General features: G+C 30.2%; 1 protein-coding gene across 2 annotated transcripts; it reads right to left on the bottom strand.

Annotated features, from left to right (window-relative positions):
- Positions 1–1044: 1044 nt before the first annotated feature.
- On the bottom strand, positions 1045–9556 carry LOC114163455 (putative pectin methyltransferase QUA2). 2 transcript variants are annotated; one of them, XM_085666589.1, is made up of 10 exons: positions 9113–9556; positions 7674–8503; positions 7452–7584; positions 6629–6869; positions 5211–5424; positions 4583–4758; positions 4149–4452; positions 2547–2685; positions 1818–1878; positions 1511–1744 (listed from the first exon to the last, which is right to left on the bottom strand). In XM_085666589.1, exons 2-9 carry the CDS (start codon positions 8372–8374, stop codon positions 1849–1851), a joined length of 1938 nt encoding a protein of 645 aa, XP_085522715.1. In that variant the 5' UTR covers positions 8375–8503; positions 9113–9556; the 3' UTR covers positions 1511–1744; positions 1818–1848. The 2 variants fall into 2 exon arrangements, with proteins under 2 accessions (XP_027903566.1, XP_085522715.1); XM_028047765.2 differs by lacking the exon at positions 1818–1878 and having other exon boundaries at positions 1045–1744; positions 9113–9553.
- Positions 9557–18341: the final 8785 nt, after the last annotated feature.

Genomic DNA, 18341 nt, shown 5'->3' on the forward strand with positions numbered 1-18341 from the left:
ACAGAATATACAATTCTTACTTCACTTGAGTTTAACAACTTCTATCTTTATTCTAGTCAAACTCCTTCTATATATTTATATATATAATACTTCTTTGTGTCATAATTCGAGGAAGGAATAAAGTTTTCTAATAAGGGAGTAAAAATGCAAATATCTTACTTAATTCTTCTTATTTTGTTTTACTTGTTGTCTTTAATGTCTCTACCTTGTTAAAATGATAATTTTGTCCAGATTAAATGTGAATTTTATATACATGCTCAGGATATTGTTCTTAGTTATTAATTCTGATTTATGTTAATTGAGAACCCTAATCTTCAAATTAGGAAGATGGACCGTACATATCCTTTCATTTGATGTTAGAGCACCACCAGTGAAACAATCCTTAATACGCAGTGCTTCAGTTTTAAATCATTGTGATGATGGAACTTGAATTATAATAAAAAAATGTTACATTAACTATTGACCGAAATTATTATATATATATATATATATATATATATATATATATATAAATAAAGACACATATGCGAGTTTATATAACATAGCCCGACATGCACATTATGAAGTTAATAAACAATTCACCTCTTTAATATGACCAAAGATGGCATTTATACAGTTTTCAAGCCAAGTGAAAGATAATTGAAGTTAACCTGAGAAATTGAAAACCAGAAAAAGGAAAAGTACGCATACACTGCACCGTATTTTTTATATTACCGACGTGTCACCTTTGGAAAGAGATAAAAACTTGGATCACACTTTGTATAATGTCACCTAACAAGTTTAACTTGTTTGGAATTCATTACTTATGAGAATTTTTTAATTCAAAAGAAACTACAAATGCTTTTACTACAAACTGTTTTAAATACAATTAATCTTGAAAATTTTACTCCTTCACATATTCTGCTTTAAATGGTTTGGTAGGAAGTAAACTTCCTTGCCTCTTCAAGCAATTTTTTAGTCTTCTAGGATAATATATAACTGATTCTCCAAGCACAGAAATATAACAGAGTTTTAATCATATTGACAAGATTCCACAGGCCAATCTTGAAAGTGAGCTTGATTCCATGTTATAAATATTGACAAGATTTATCAAAATATGGTTTTGCTGGGGTTTTACAGGAATGAGAGCAGAAAGATAATTAATTGTATAGGAATATGGGGGAATTAACCGTCGATCATTTTATACACCACAGCAAAACATATATATATATATATATATATATATATATATATAAAACTTATTCTATCATCATTCATCTTGCCAATCTTAAATCATCATGTGTGTAACTGTAATCAGATATCACATGAAAAATTGAATCAACCAGTATATACTTTCTTCATCCGCTCTGCTCTGCTCTGCTCCTCGTTTGATAATTACAAGGTCCTATGTATATATGCCTTACGGCTACATAGGAGTTGTGGTGGTATCATTGACGAGAATTCACTGTTTCCTCTATGGTTTTTTTTTTTCTGTCCAAAATTTTCAATCCCCACCTTCTATGGTGGAGCATTATGATAATAAATGAACACTGTGAAAATGAATATATGAATATTATGGTCTAATTTCCTCTGGACTTTTAATGAATTAATTTGCCTGTTTCTTAAAGAAAGGTTTCTGACAGATCAGGAGTCTCTGATCGCTGTCACTTTCAATTTCTACAACTCGAGCATCCCACTTTAGCCGTTTCGTTAGAGCTCTGGCTGACTCTATTAAAGGAACTGTGTCACGAATTATAATCCAACCCTGCAAATTTCATCACCAATTGTCACCATATCAAATGGCCTAAAAATATATCAATCCATTCAAAAGGAAGTACCTAAGCTATCTGGTGATAGCCTCCTGCAAATCTAACAATTCTCTATTTTCCCCCTTAGTACCTAAGAAGAATCCATTTTAGCTTTATGCTTCCACAGGAGAAAAACAAAAATTAAAGCTTTCCCGAATGCACTTAATTTGATGATCACATTAGGGTTACTAGGCTGACCCTAGTGGTCCTTAAATGCAGATTGAACTAACTGCACAATGAACATGCATACCCTACATATATATACAATACCATGCTGATAGTACAATTTTTAAAACTGGCGTCACTGTCAAAAAAAAAAGGAAAGCCTTAACTAGGTTTAAAATTGGCAGGGAAACAGATAGCTACAAAAGTAAGCCCATAAATCACACAATATTATGCAAACTGGCAATAGATCTTTGGCCAAATTAATTTCCAGTTAGTACTAGATCATATGATCAAATCCAGGCCATTATGATTTAATTTAATAAAGAAACAGAATCTATTGCATTGCTTTATGACAATAAAACCCAACCAAAGTGAAATCTAGAGACTCCTTCCTTTGTTTAGTGTTTAGCTAAGGTTTTGAAAAGGTTATTCTCACTCAATCACTGTATAACAAAAACGGATTCACGTATGTTCATATATCTTTATATATTCATACCTTATAACATATCAGATGAAGTGAGTAAGAAAACAAAACACTGTAAAGGTAAAGGACCACAAATGAAAAGTTAAATCCCCAGAGTATGTTTTACATACCTCTGGCCGAAGTATCCTGTCAATTTCAATGAACACGTCAAGCATCGCACATCTGCGCTGCCGAGCGAATTCAAGTGACAAAAGTCCTGCTGCATGCACCAAGTCATACGTTCTAGGGTACGTTGGAAAGGCCTCACACCTAGAAACCACAGAAGATCAAATTGTAAGAAATATGTAACTGGCGACGAGTGTTCGGAAACAGTGCCCTTTTCAATTAACAGTGGCCTTTTCACAAGGAAGATAAGTTTAGAATATTGAATCTGATCTGCAAAACTTCGGCATGTGAAAGAGTTTAAAGATATAAAACCATTCCTAAGCACCGTTTAAAAGCTTAAGTTTAAAGATGAGCCACTCCTTTAAATGGTCTCCAAGTCCTATGAATTTAATCCTTACTGCTCCTATTCAAAATTTAATTTAATTTTGGCGTTGAGTGGTATAAGGTTGTTCACTATTCATGCTTAAGCCCGAATAGCTTTGTCATTAAGGGAAAGTTAGAGATAGGCTAAACTAGTTCTTGACTGATACAAGCTTCAATATTTATCAACTATTTCTCCAGGAAATAAAAGAAAATAACTTGGAAAGTAAAAATGGGAAGAGATTCCATACCATAAGTTTTGAAATTCAAATTTCGGGGATCAATATTTCAAATACTAAGATGGATGTGTGGTCACTCAAGAAAGGACGATACACAAAATATTTCTATACAAGGAAATATAGGTTTGATACCATTTGGAAGTAAAGAAATTAAGGAAATAAACTAGTATTTTGACATGTACAAAAAGGCCATTTGAATAAATAATAAAATGAGTACATTGTATGAATTTTAGTCATGTGAAAAGGAGGAGAAGGAAATCAAGTAGGACAATGGAGAAGGCTCTTAAGAGTAATCTCATGGTGAACGATTATCTCCAAGGATTTTGTCTTTTGACAAAACCAAATGACGTTGTCATTCCTGTAGTCATCTTACCCAATGAGATAAGGTTTTTGTTGTTGGATTACCATAATTTTCAGACAAAAAGGTCAGCCAATGGAATTTACTTATTTTACATCAAACAAAACTAAAAAACAGTCAATATTCAAACCTAATTGCAAATGCTATATCCTTCCCACCAGAACTTGAATAAGTTCTGATATGCCGGTACAAGGCATTGACCATGGAAAGCTTATGTCACAAGGAAAATTGAGTAACTAAAAGAAGTTAGTTTAGAGGGGCAGTTATGTGTGTGGATGAGAGTTATTTTATCATTTATGTTTACTGGGCAGTTATTATATTAGTTATAAGTGTTTTAGTGAAACATGGCAGTTTGAACGTATGTACGAAAGAGAGAACAATAAGTCATCAGTATCAATCATAGTCAATTGTGTGTGAAATCTCTTGAGCCTAACAAGTACACAACCTAGTTCAAGACCTTAATGGTTATATTTTACATAAGGAAATCAATAGTTCTATATATTACGAAGGTATCAAGATGTTAAAACAAAATTGGAAGAAAAGTCAAGGAAGAAAGATTTCTAGCATATGGCCTAAAATTTCAGCCAAACAAGAAAAGGGCACACAAAGAATCATGAAATTCTAAAATAAGAGAAAGAAGCTTAAAATACCAATCATGCATAACGCCAACATAACCTCGGTCCAGGATCAAGGGAAGATAGTTGGGTGCTTTCAAAGGTACCACATTCATTACCCATACAGATTTTCTGGCGTGCAACAGTGCAGAATTAAAACCACCAAAATGAGCATTCATGTCTAGCACATTTCTTAGCATGTTATAAGGTGGCGGAGGGTCCTCGTCACCAGGTCTCTTTGGATGATCAGAAAATATTAAAGGTGATAGAAGAGACCAATAATTACGGACTGATGCTCTCCAGCTCTCAGAATCCTCAGAAAACTCATCATATTGCAACCCTAATGCAAGTAAATAGATACGTATTAAGATTACCTCTCTGATAGCAGATTTCATTCAGTGATAGTACAGTGAAGTCCTTCCGTTAAGAGAAATGTACAAGTAAATGTTAAAGAAGAATACAACAATTACCAAAGTTTTCAAGCTCCTTCTTGTTCAATTGATCTCTGGAAGGCCAAGTTTTCCTCTTTTCAATAGAAATCCAACGGCTGCTATGTGTTCCTCCTATGCAGTTCTGCAATTCTCGATAATATGGAGACTCCACATCATACCCTCTGCCACATAAAGGAGGGGGAGAACTGTTCTTTCTGGAAATCCAAACAGACAGTAAATGCAAAGTATTAAGAACATCTATAACATTGTATGCATTATACGACTTTGGAACAATGTGCTGAAATAAGTGTATAGTGGAGATTGAATAATTATTGGAGATTTTTTTTTAAATATTTAGCAGTACTAATGTGACTCTTTATATTTATAACTCTTATATTTATAACTGTTAGAGCATTGTTATAGCATTAAAGTTATTTTTCAATCTTTAAAATGTCCTTGAATGTCAAATTGTCACGAAGAATATAAGCAGAAAGGGAAAAAAAATAAAAAACAAAGAGTAATTCAGTTTCAAATTATCGTCCTCTTGTTCTAAATTTTCCGCACAATTTTAAAGAACTTATGTTTCTTGGGTGTTAAATACCAGCATCACCTCTGGAATACACACAGTGTAATATATTTTTATCAATACATGTCACAACAATGATACCTTGAACTGTAGCAATTCTTTTTACTTGTTTTCTTCCATACGACAGTTTCATCTTGCTGTGAAATCATGTCCCAGCAAAGATTTTCAGCAAAACTTTGTATGGACTTCCATCTTTCTTGCGTGTTTTTGTCACGAGCATTCGTAAGCTGTGAAGTCCAGACAACATAACCCCCTGGCCTTAAAAGTCTATCAGCTTCAATCATGAGAATGCCATCTATGCCATGGAATATGAATGTTAATAAGATTTAAGCAAAGTCCAGATATTCAGGGAATTCACCTCACTGACTACAAGGTACTATACCATTACAAAATGCAGAACTTAAGCCAAGTTAAAGATTATAACTAAATTATCAGATTCTTAAGTTTAAACTTTGAAAAGGGAATAATGATTATGAAAAGAGGCAGCTTGATGGATGAAATACATACAGAAATGTGAGCAATACCTCAGCAAGTAAACTCCAGTTTGGTGGGAAATTCAATGACTAGGAAAATAAACATATAAGGTATGACCATATTTTGCTATTATGAAGTTTGCAATTAGAGAATGGGAATAGTATTTAATAAAAATTCTAATCTAGTGGATTTTGAATAAACATTTTATAACACTGAACGGAAAAAAATAAATTAAGTACAATGTTTTAGCCTGAGATGGTTTTAGACAGACATTTAACTTTTAAGAAATTCCTACAACAAAGAACTAGTTTCCCCTAATGTACAGCATTCACCCTCACGGAATATTTATAGTGCAAGAAGCAACATAAATGGATAGTAATAATCGAATAAAAATGGGAAAAACATATTGGATTAGTTGGAACATCCAGAAAGAACATAAAAGGCCATATATAACCATCATTATTTCTTTTAGGTTCCCAAACAGTAATGTAGACATAGGTGGGGATACAAATACAACACAGGAGGAAAAAGCCAGTTGACATAAATCAGCGTATGAACTGTGTCCAAAATTTCAAAATTAATATAAAGTTAAAGAACATAAGAATGAATACATTGCAATAAAAAAAGACACTTAGGTTGAAATGGGAAATCCATGTATAATCATATTTGGAAGATAACCATAAATGTTCTATGACTGTTTACAGTTAATATTTTCCGTGGTCCCAAAAGAGTGTCAATGGATTATCTAAGTTCACTTATGAAACAATGCAATACCACAAGAGACAACTAGCCCTCAATGTTCAATTCCTGAATATGTAAAAATGGAAAGGTATAACTCGAGAAGCAGAATGAATAAGTACTACAGTCTATAAGAACAATTTTTTTCTTAATTTTTGTTATCTAATTTTTCCTTCTACTGGTATTCATAGTCCAACATCTTCTTTGGAGTTGCCAAATAAATGTGCAAAATGACAGAATTACAATGACCTTATAGAAAATAGTAGGAGGTAGGTTTTCAAAGATACCCTTTCGGTCCCAATCAATGCCACATCTGGCACAATGCAACATGTCAAAGGAGAGAGATGGATATGGCAATTGTTTTGAATTGAAAGAAGCAACCATAGCAGGAAGACCCCTCTCAAGTGTAAGCTGAACTTGACTGCCAGAAGGCTCATAGTTTGCAATGCACATAGTTAAAAGTTGATTCTGAAAGAGGTGTGCTCCAAAGCTACCGTAACCACAGCCAATATCCAGTATCGTCCTAACCTGTATATCCAGAATCCCAACATGTTCAATCAAGGGAATATTATAAACAAATTTTAAGAACCATGTTCACATTCAATACCACTATAACCCATCCCAAAATATATCACAAAGTCCTCTAAATGAAGGGTACAAAAATACTGTGAATACAAAGACCCCTCAAGTCGATAAGGACATGCTGTTTCACCAAAAATGTGAGAGACTTATTCCATTAGCCCATTGGATGCACTTAAAGACAACCAAATGTATCTTTTAAAAGTAAGGTAAATACCAATAGGACGATGGTTCATATATAAATAAGATTAACACTTCAACCAAAGGGAGAATATTTGGATTTTCACTCGTTGTTTGAACAAAATACCTTCAAGATAATTAACAATGATATCTATTTTAATATTAACAATGACCTTAAGTCAATGCAGATTGTCTACCCATTTATCAACATTAAGCAAAGTAGACAAGTTTAAGATTCTACAATTAAATTTCACTGAATTAGTGGAATATGACTATAATTGATCACCACAAGAAATAAAGTAACAAATGCTTAATCACACCATTTCCAGTGGAGAATAAACATCTATTTACCCCTGCATTTACGAAGTTGGATTCATTTCTGAGCCCAATCATTTCAGCGATTTGATGTGAATAGTCTTCCACACCATCAAACATAAGAGAGGCTGAGCGAAAAGAAATTTGCTCTTCATCAAGCATCATCATCCTATAATCAAATAAAATACACGAAAACTTTAGGATTAAACAATAGCTCAAAGTATGACAGCAAATAGGAAAGACATATCACTCACTCACCTTTTGGTTAAGCTTCCAGAAGAAAGAACCTCCTCTGCAGTGAGTTTAACATTAGCAACCCAGATAATATCCCTTCCAGTAGGCCACCTAAGAGGAATTCTGTAATTTGGTGGTGAAAGTGATAAACAATCTTGCCTGAGCTCATGGCCACATTGCCGGTCAAACTCATTGCCATCAGAAAAACCAAGAGCTAGATTGTCAGAAATATTAAAGCAAGGAACATAATTTTCAAACTCCTTATAACAAAACTCCAATTCTTTTAGCCTTGAGGGAGCATAAGATATCTCCCCTATATCCAACAGGTCCGATACAAGTTGCTCATGGAGTCTTCTATAACCATGATAAATGTGACCCCTTGACGCAGTTGAAATTGAGATTGTCCACCAAAAAGACCCCGCAAGAGCAAGAATAACTACAAACACTAAACTAAACTTCAAGAAAAAAAGAATCAACTTATGCCTATTTCTTGGAGTGCCAATAATGTAAGGGTCAGATGATAAACCATTCTCAGTGATACCTAACTTGGAATTAAAATTATCTGATAACAACCTAAAGGGAGACCTCAAGGGTGAGGGATGAGCAGGGGATAATCTTCTATCAAAACCTTCCTTTTCTGTCTTATCTTTGGATTGGGAGTCCCACGAGTCTTTGTTTCTTTCAGGGATCCGAATAGGTACCCCTCTGTGTAGAGGCCTGGACATTCTCTAACCAATAAGCTCGATGCTTAGCGTGCAAATCCTCTATGAATACACCCAGAAAACAATACCATCATTCAATGTGAGTAAAGAAAAACATTGAGTGAATCCCCCTCCAATTCAGCAAGCACAAACCTAACATTAAAAAGGAAAAAGATGGTCTTCATTTAAAATTTGAAGAAGCAATTTAAAACACCAATCCAGCAAATAAACCAAAAAAACTTCCTATTCAGAGAATAAAAACATGTGAACAGGGGAAAGAAAGACAGTTAATAATTTCAAACCACCAGATCCATCACAGACCCAATATTGAGATGTATAGGTACCAACACATGATTTAAATCATACAAAGAAAAGGATAAACTTGAGTGGCAATTACAAGTCTGAACTCGGAAAGAACAAGATGCGAAGAAGTTAAAGTTGAAGTAGAGAACAACATAGGTTGGTGGATAACACAAGAGTTAAATCACTTTCAGCTACTTCTATTAACATTAACAACACTCTCATTAAAGCCTAAGCTCGTTTTTTCTTCTTAAAAGAAAGAATCGTCGTCGTTGCGTTACCGAATCGCGACCCAAAACCAAATCACATATAGTAAATGATAATTTCGTAAAAAGAAAACAAAAATCACCTTCCTTAGCATTCCCAATCGAAACCCAGATACGAGTCATACAAAAACCGGAAGCACGCTTTGTTATTTAAAAAAGAAGAAAAGCCAAAACGAAAAAGAACAATTTGACGTACCCCAATTGAAATTGAGAGAGCAAAAGGAAAATCCCATTTAGATCAATGCAGGAAGCAACACGAAAGAGCGAAACATTGGGGAGAAGCGTCAGATCAAAGGCAGTGAAAAGGAAGAGCTTCGGAAGGAGCAATGACGGGTACCTCCTCCATGTTTGAGGCAAAAAGTGAAGAAGATGATGAAAATTAAGAATCCCGAGAAACCAGGTTGAATTTTATGGCCACTTGCGTTGCTTGGTGCACACCACTCAGAGAAACAACACACCACGTCCCTCTCTCTTTATCTCTATCCCCTCTGGTTTGAGATTTTGCTTTGGTTTCCCTCTGTAACGTATCTCTCTCTTTCTCACACACACTTGCAGCTTCCAATACTAACTCTGCTTGTGAAACAAACGAACGAAAGCATAAGCAACCAGATTTTGTACTGATCCGATCGTGACTCGTGACACTAGCCCCCAGGCCAAGAATTAATAAAAATAAATTCCACAAATAAATAACTGATGCGAGTATTTAATAACCATGATGAAAAACATTACTTGTTTTTATTAATTCTACTGGTAATTAAGACCTGCAGTAAATAATGTTACTATGACAGATTAACTTGAATTAATTATCTGGGATGAACAGAAGAAAAAGTGAGAACTAGGAAGCTACCTAAAAAGGACCATAATTAATCTTCTACAGGAAATGTTTCCCGCTAATCATGTCGTGTCTCCAGAGATAAAAAATAAATAAATAAATTACACGCATCTTGTGGGAAAGGGTAGGAAATTAATCCAAGCCCCACATCATTCCCTGTCCTTCTTCATAACATTAACCATCATTTTAAAAGGTATTCATCAACAAATTCTATATCTTTTACATGATTTTTAAATATTCATTTTAGTAAATTTTATTAATTTATTAATTGATCTGCACCGGTTTATGTGTCATTAAATAGTATTTAGAGATCATTAAATAGAAGTTAATATGTCCAATAAATGTATAGTAATTAATTTAAGGTGGCATTAACAATAATTTATTAATGCATTTATAGGAAGCTTATAACTGAACAAAACATACTTTATAAATATATATATATATATATATATATATATATAAAGAACTTGAATTTTGTTAATAAAAAGTGTAAAAGTGAATCCCATATTCTTTTTTAGAAAGTATAAAGCAATTTGGTATGAGAACAGAAAAATAAAAGAGTGGAAAGTGGGAATTTAAGTTGCTGTAGGAAAGGGAAACCACATGGTAGATAAGAGAGAGAGAGGGAGAGAGAGAGGAAAAACAAAACAATAGGTTTGGTTGTGTTGTTTATTAGTTTAATTTGATGTAAGGTTAATCTATGTGTGTTTTGACTTGAACAAGAAATAGGGGACACTGACCCACAACACAACACCTCTCCTTATTTATTTTTGGCTTTATCAATTTTACATTCTCAATTTCTAGATTTTTTTAGCATCTTTTTTCACCTTTCTTCCACCATGTTTACGACCATGATCATTTTGGTAGACAGATGAAAAAAAGAGATCATGATGTTTTTCTGCTTTTTCATTATTTATTTGTTTTTTTGATAATTACTATTTCATGCCAAAAAGATTTAAAATTTGTTTTACTTATGCAAATGCATATAAGACTGACACGACAAGTATCACAGTAAAAAAAAAGAACAAATACAAAGGTAGGAATACGATACTTTCACCTGGAATCTTCTCTTCATGCTTGCTGTTTTTAAATGAAAAAAGAGTAAGTACAAATATCTTTCCTATCATATTTTGTATTTTGTATTGATTAAATTTTAAGAAATATATAAAAACACTACACGAAAACAAAATTCTAGTTAAATGTAGAAAATTAAAATGAAATGCATGACTCATTTTTTTAATAAATAGAGAACAAATAAGTAATTTTGTTTATAGTTCTATGTTTCTATTGTGGAGAACATTTTTTCAGTGACAAAAGAACAGTTTCTGCATGTGACTTGGCACGTAAATTTGCTTCAGAGTGTAATTGGTTAAGGACAAATAGAAATAGAAACACAAGAACAGTGCGTTGGAAATGTAAAATAATAGAATAATAGATGACCGTCCAAGTGCTGCTTGAACTTTCATTGAAAAATTTAGCGTATATTATATAAATTTTACTTACTTTTTTAATTTTAATAACAGTTATAATGTTTAATTTATTTGTATATTATATAAATTTTACTAACTTTTTTAATTTTAATAACAGTTATAATGTTTAATTTATTTTTATGTTCTATAGTCATAAGTAAGGGTACACACAAAACACAAGTATCTCTTGGAATTTAAACTCCACGTGTTAACTATTCTTAAATCAGTTAAATGAGATAAAAATTACCATTTCTTATTATGAGTAGAAAAAGTTACCAATTTTCTTTTCCAAATGTTTCGATGGAACAAAGAGATACAGTGTTTTTCGCAGATAATGTGTATATATTCACTTCTTCAAAAGTAATTGTGACTAACGAGCTTTATATTGTTTTTCCCATAAAAAATAAATATTTTGTGAAAGATGTATTTTAAAATTAAATACAAAATTTATATTAAGAATAATTCTTTCTACTTATTCTGAACAATTCAAACTTATATGTATATATAAAACTAAATCAAATTTACCTGGATAATATTTTAACATAAGTGAAATTAAAATTTTCAATATAATAAAAATTTAATATAGTGTCTAAGTTATGATACAAGGTTACTTTTAATCTTTGATACCATTTATTCAAATCTTAATATTGAATCCTTAAAAATATAATGGGTAAATTATCATTAAAGATTTTAAATTTGTAATTTCCTTAATTTGAATATATAAGTAGTATAACATCATATACAAATTTATTAAATCATATTTATTGTTTTGGAAAAAAAAAGGCAAGATGAATTTATAAAAAACTTAATACATAACTGATATGTGGTTTGAACCTTTTCACCTGTGACTCCTAACTTATGATCAAAGTCCACTTGAAATGCAAGGGTAATATATAATTATAAAACATTAAAAGTTGTCAACAAAAAGTTTAAAACAAGAAATTGCACGTTATGAAAAAGAAGAATGTACTTGATGTGAAATATCATTACTTGAGCTATGTTATTTTAACAAACAAAAATATTAAATTTTTCCTTATTTGAAGAATGAATTGTTCTTATCAAGCTTAAACGATACTCTATTACTTTAGTGATGAGTTTTTTCCCCTTAATACAAGACTCTATTTCTCAATTGAGTAATATCACTCAAATGAAACATGCAAAACACACCAATGCTACATACCTCATAACTTACCAAAATCTGAACTTTCAACGTCTTAATATCATTTTCTAAAAATTATAGAAATCGTATATTGCAATAATTTTGACTTATGACTCATGTTGTAAACTATCTCAAATGAATTTTAATTTAAAATTTAAATATTAATTAATGTAAAGCTATGCATAACACTAAATCCTAAGTGACTTAGGTAATTACTATTGTAACATTTTTGATTAAAAATAGAATTAATTTTTTTTTTTTACAACAAGATTCTTTTGAAGAGAATATTAATCACAATATAACTTTATATATATATATATATATATATATATATATATATATATATATATATATATATATATTATACTTGTATATTTTTTCATAGTATGTTACAAAAATATATTTTTTATACAATATTATAAGCTTTACATTAGAATATGTGACTATTTAGATATTTAATATCTAATAATAATATTTTTGAGCATGTTTTCATAATAATAAGTAAATTAAACAAAATAAATAAACTAAATGAAATAAATGAAGAGAATCATTGTATAACCGAAAGATAAATTAAATCATGGAAGATAAATTAATATTAAATAAATATAAAGGACAATATGTAACGAAATATAAATAAAATAAAATAAATGAATTAAAAGAAATAATATAATTCATAAAGAGAAATAAATATAAAAGATCAAAGGAGATAAACAAAATCAAATAAATAAACATAACAAGTGTATAAATAAAGATAAGTTAAATGACATAAAACATATATTAGTGGCATATAACTAAAGATTACAAAATATTTCTTTTTAATATTCCATCGACTTAAAACAACATTACATACAATTTTTCGGTCTAACTTGAAGATGAGATAAAATTATTTTTATTAACTTAATTCATCATTTTATGAGGAATCCTAATTTGGAAACGACGTTGATGCACAAAGCTATTGAATTTTCTTAAAAAATTATAAGAACAAAATCCCGTTGAAAACTAGTCAAAATTGTCTACATTTCTAAACTCTAACTCCATGAATGCTACAGAATATGGTGCACTTATATTATTCAGATGCTAAAACACAAGTTCTTATAGTTTAATAATTTTCTTAAAAGTAAACTTATGCTGAAGAAATCAATTAATAAACCACTTAATAAAATATGTCTATGTAAGTATTTTTTGTTAATGAATGCTGACCGACAAACATCACATGTGAGAAGGAGTCAAATCTGCTAAAATAATAGCAATTAAAATATAATTTTAAAAATAATATTAAATCCTTAAAAAAAATTTGTGAAAAACAAGATAAAATCATTCCGTGACCTGGTATGGGAAATTCTGTCACGAGCAGTTCATAGACACGTCATGGAACAGAAATCATGTGGAGTTATTGCAAGACACGTGTAATGATGAAAATGTCTACCATTTCTTAAACTGAACTATTAGATTATGTACAAAATATATACAACTATTGAGTTGGATAATGTCGATTAAAAGTTTTTGTATTGAAATTCTGCATGAATAACTGAAAGTTCATAATTAAAAAAAAATCATATGAAATTAAGGAAATCAAAATTTATTGTGTATCTTATAAATAAAAGAGAAATATTAATTTGTCATAACACTTTAATGGTAGATTAACTCCATGCGTTTCTTAATATAATAGTATTCCCTCCATCAACTATACATGAGTTTTCCTCACACATTAAGAAACAATAAATAAGTTAATGAATAGAAAATTTTACTAAAATGTCTATTATTATTTTATAAACAATTAAGATATTTGTAACCTACATCATAGAAAAATTAAATTATTTACTGAAGAAAGAGAGTAGATAACAGCTAATTTAAAATATTATAGAAAGATAAATGAAGTGAATATTCTTTTATGTTAACTTAAAATTAACACAAGTGCTTGTACCTTGGACAAGTTTTCAAAGTGGTCCATCTGTAGCATTTTTCTTTTGTCGGTTCAACAAAATCGTGACGTACCCGGTCAGGTTCTGGTATTGTGTGTTGATTTTTTATGAAAAATAAGTAATTTAAATATATATACATGAATAAATTATAATAAAGACATATTATAACAGAATTATTGAGCATGACAATTTATTATAAAATAATAATATAGAAAATTTTAAAATATTGCATAGTATTTTTATCGTGTAGTAGTGAGAGTGCGTTTGTGAAGTGGTGAGAGCCGTCGTAAATGAAATTAAATATTGGTAGGTACTGACGGCGCAAAGTGTCACGAGACCCTTAACCGTTCCTTGTTTCCGTTTTCCAACTTCTATTTTCTACCATTTTTATAAATTTAATGTTTTTAAGATGATACTAGTTAAAAATATAACCAGCATGTTAAAGATCAGGAAGATATAAACAAACAAAAGGATATAGCTAATAATATTTATTATTTTCTTATGATTTTAAAATAATAAAAAAGTGGACAGTTTACGATATCAAAGGACGTCCTTTTCTTTTTGTCTGATAAGAGAACTCTCTCTCAATTGACTCTAATAGTAAGTTTAAGTTATATTTTGAATTATATATAATTTGGTTTAAACAATATATACTTTGTAAAATTCTTACTTATTACTTTAAAATGTCTTAGCATTATTTTACTTAAATAAATGTGAAACTAAGGGTGTAACTGAAAAATAATAACGGAATGTATTTTAGGTTTTAAAATGATAATAAATAAATAAATAAAAATGTTCTAAATAGAGAAATACAAAGATAATGTAATTATTAACTCTAATATTTTTCTTTTTATCAGTTTTCTCACTAGTCACTTCCTTTGCATTCCGATCTTTTTAGATGAAATTGTTAAATTATATATTAATTTAATATTTGGTTCATGTAATTTAAAGAATTAAAGATTCTAATGTGATGATTATTAGAATGTAAGTTATTAAAGTTATGGGATTATTTTAGACTTATTAAATTAATTCCCTCACTTCTCACTTCATAGGGGTATTATAGTATTCTATTAAAGTTTTGAAATACTAGAATAAAAGAATGACAGTTGATCCTAAAAAGCAGTTGAGTTTTTACGTTTCAAGAAAATATAAAGAAATGTGACTTTGACAGGAGAAGACTTTTGTACTTGGTAATTCTATATCATCAAGAAGCTATTAAAGAGGATTAAGAGAATGAAAAATATTGATTAAGAGAACTTTGCAATGGATCCAGGTAAGTTCTTAAACTCTTCTAATAATATAATTGTGAGAATCATAATTCCTAAACGTTCATCTTCTATAATAGAGTAGTTTCTTATATTGATTAGAAAAGTGGAAACTACATAAAATATTTTACAGAAATGTTGATATCAACACTATAAACACCTTATTGATAGATTTATTATGTAAAAGAATTAGGAGTTTGGGAGCCATGATTAGCATGATTGTTTCGAAATCTCGTCCCATTATATATGGGATGGTTTGAATGTGAGTAAGGAAAATTTATTGAATTACTCTCTTATTATTCACGTTTAACAGTTAAAAATAAGATCGAATTGCTTGTGGTGGCCGGAAGAAGAAGACAAAACACCTTCGCTAGGAATGATTCCATGTTTGTGCATGCGACTTGGAAAATTTCCTTTCGACATGGAACCATTCCATGTTGCATGTGGTAACTGAGAATGATTCCCTTGTTCTCATAATGATTCCATGCATTCTGCATGTGGTGACTGAAATGATTCCATGCATTGTGCATGTGGTGGCGGGAATGACTCCATTCACCTCAAAACTATTCCATGCATTTTGTGGTGGCTTAGAATGATTTCGGATATAGGTGAAAATAATAAAAATTTATTACTTTTAAAATTACTATTAAAAAGAAAATTAAACTCTCATGTAAATAAATTATTTCTCACCTAAATGTTGAATATGTAAATATTAAATTTATTTTCATACCAAATATATTGTATTATTTATTTTTTTATGATTTTTTTTATAATTTCATTCATGCAATAAAACTTGAAAAAATAATTAAAACTCATTCAAAGATCATTTTATAATAATTTTTTATTTAAACTTTTTTTAACCTATCACATGAGTCAATTCATTCACAAACTTTCAAAACTTCACTCTCAAATTCATTCCACAATCATCTCCAATTTTATTTGAACAAAAACAACATCAACTTCACTCTCAAATTCATCCAATCTCTTCCTCTCCCTCTCTCCCAAATCAATTTATCAAAAAAACACACCCGCAAAATTACTACAAAGAGAATAAAACCCACACACAACCAAGTGTATCAAAGACTTAATTTTGATAGAAAAAATTGGCAAAATTTTTCAACAAAAGCCAATAAAAAGGTTAGTAAAATAAGTTTTTTTGTAAAAAATGAATTCTTGTGACAAACTATGCATTTTGAAAAGTAATTTATTACTCAAATTAATTTTTGAAAGAGCCAAAAATAATTTATAATTAAAATAAAAATAATATTTTCATCTAAAAAATCAATCACAAAATTTTGATTGTCAATTTGTCACATGCTAAAGACAATGAATATAAAACTAAGTTGTGCTATGATGGTCACAGAAATAACTGTTATATGAAGAAAAAAATTTATGGGTTTAAGAAGGAATTAGGGGAAAAATAAAATATTAATGAAACACGAGTTCAACCCACATAAAATATTGATATCATCTCTAATCCAGAACCTTAAGGTAAAAAAATTATGAATCTTCATCTTTATATAATGCTCGAATTTATCATTTTTTATTTAATGTGAACTTAGACTCATACTTGCATTTTTAACAATCTCTTTCTTAAGGGTACATTAGTACACTCCCCTTCAAGTGAAAACATTTCCAACCATGAATACCCTTCTAGTATCGATTCAACTTAACATGACACACTTATCTTAAATCCTCAGAAACTTTCGACATAGGGACCATACTGTATTTGTATGAGTCTGTCACCAAGACTAATCATCGACTATAATACTACTGATGAAAGTTTTTAAAGAAGAGATTCACTAAGATATAACACCAATGAAACCTGAGTCTAATCTCACATAAAGGATCGAAAATGTGAAACTCAAATTTATCAAATTTTAACAAAATGTAAAACTTATACTCGCTTGAATTTCTAACCAAATTGAACAATTTTTAAAATTGGTCACCAAAAATACAAAAATTAAATTTAGAGAATTAAAAACAAACATAATCTAAATTTAAGAATTCAAAAACACACTTAATAATCTGTTAAGCATAATCTAATAACTTTTCAATAAAGCTAAATAAGCATCAATTTGAATTTTTTTTTTATGAACAATGATATTTTGGCCCACTTTATTTGATTCATTTTTAATCTATCATTTTGATCTTTCTTATATTATCACATAATACCAATATAAAAAATTAAAATAAATAATTAAATGATGATTGAAATAATAAATTAAAAGTGGTTCAGAAAAATTATTATCATTTTCTTATCTTCATCTTTGTGAGTTATGGGTGCCTCTGCTTGTTGATGTTTGGGTATGGAACACATATATGGAAGAATCAGTGCACCATAAAACACCGTACTGCAGGACTATGCCATCTGTTGCTCATACCATTCATTCTAATCCTTTTTGCATTCTCAATTATTGCTTACCCTCCAAACTTGCAACCATGGTGGGGTAACCCGAATAACTGCCTCCTTTTCTATTTCCACTTTCTTCTTTTATACTCATTTCGCTCGCATTATTTTTAATAATATCGCATTTATAGGGACATATCTAAATGCGTGATTCAAACTGGAATATCGTTTTCTTGACGCTTCCTATAACCCGTTACACTTGCCCAATGTCACGATCTTGGAAATATAACTACACAATAATCTACTTTTCTTTTTTCCACACTTCTAAAACAACATTTTGTAAGTCTTCATCTGTACCAAATATATGTAAGAAAGTAACATAACATGAATGACCCGTTGTTTCTGCGCGCAGATATAGCGAACTTAAG

This window comes from Vigna unguiculata, chromosome 9 (assembly GCF_037176805.1).
Source record: "Vigna unguiculata cultivar grain cowpea cultivar isolate G323 ecotype 2 chromosome 9, ASM3717680v1, whole genome shotgun sequence".
Lineage (NCBI taxonomy): Eukaryota > Viridiplantae > Streptophyta > Magnoliopsida > Fabales > Fabaceae > Vigna > Vigna unguiculata.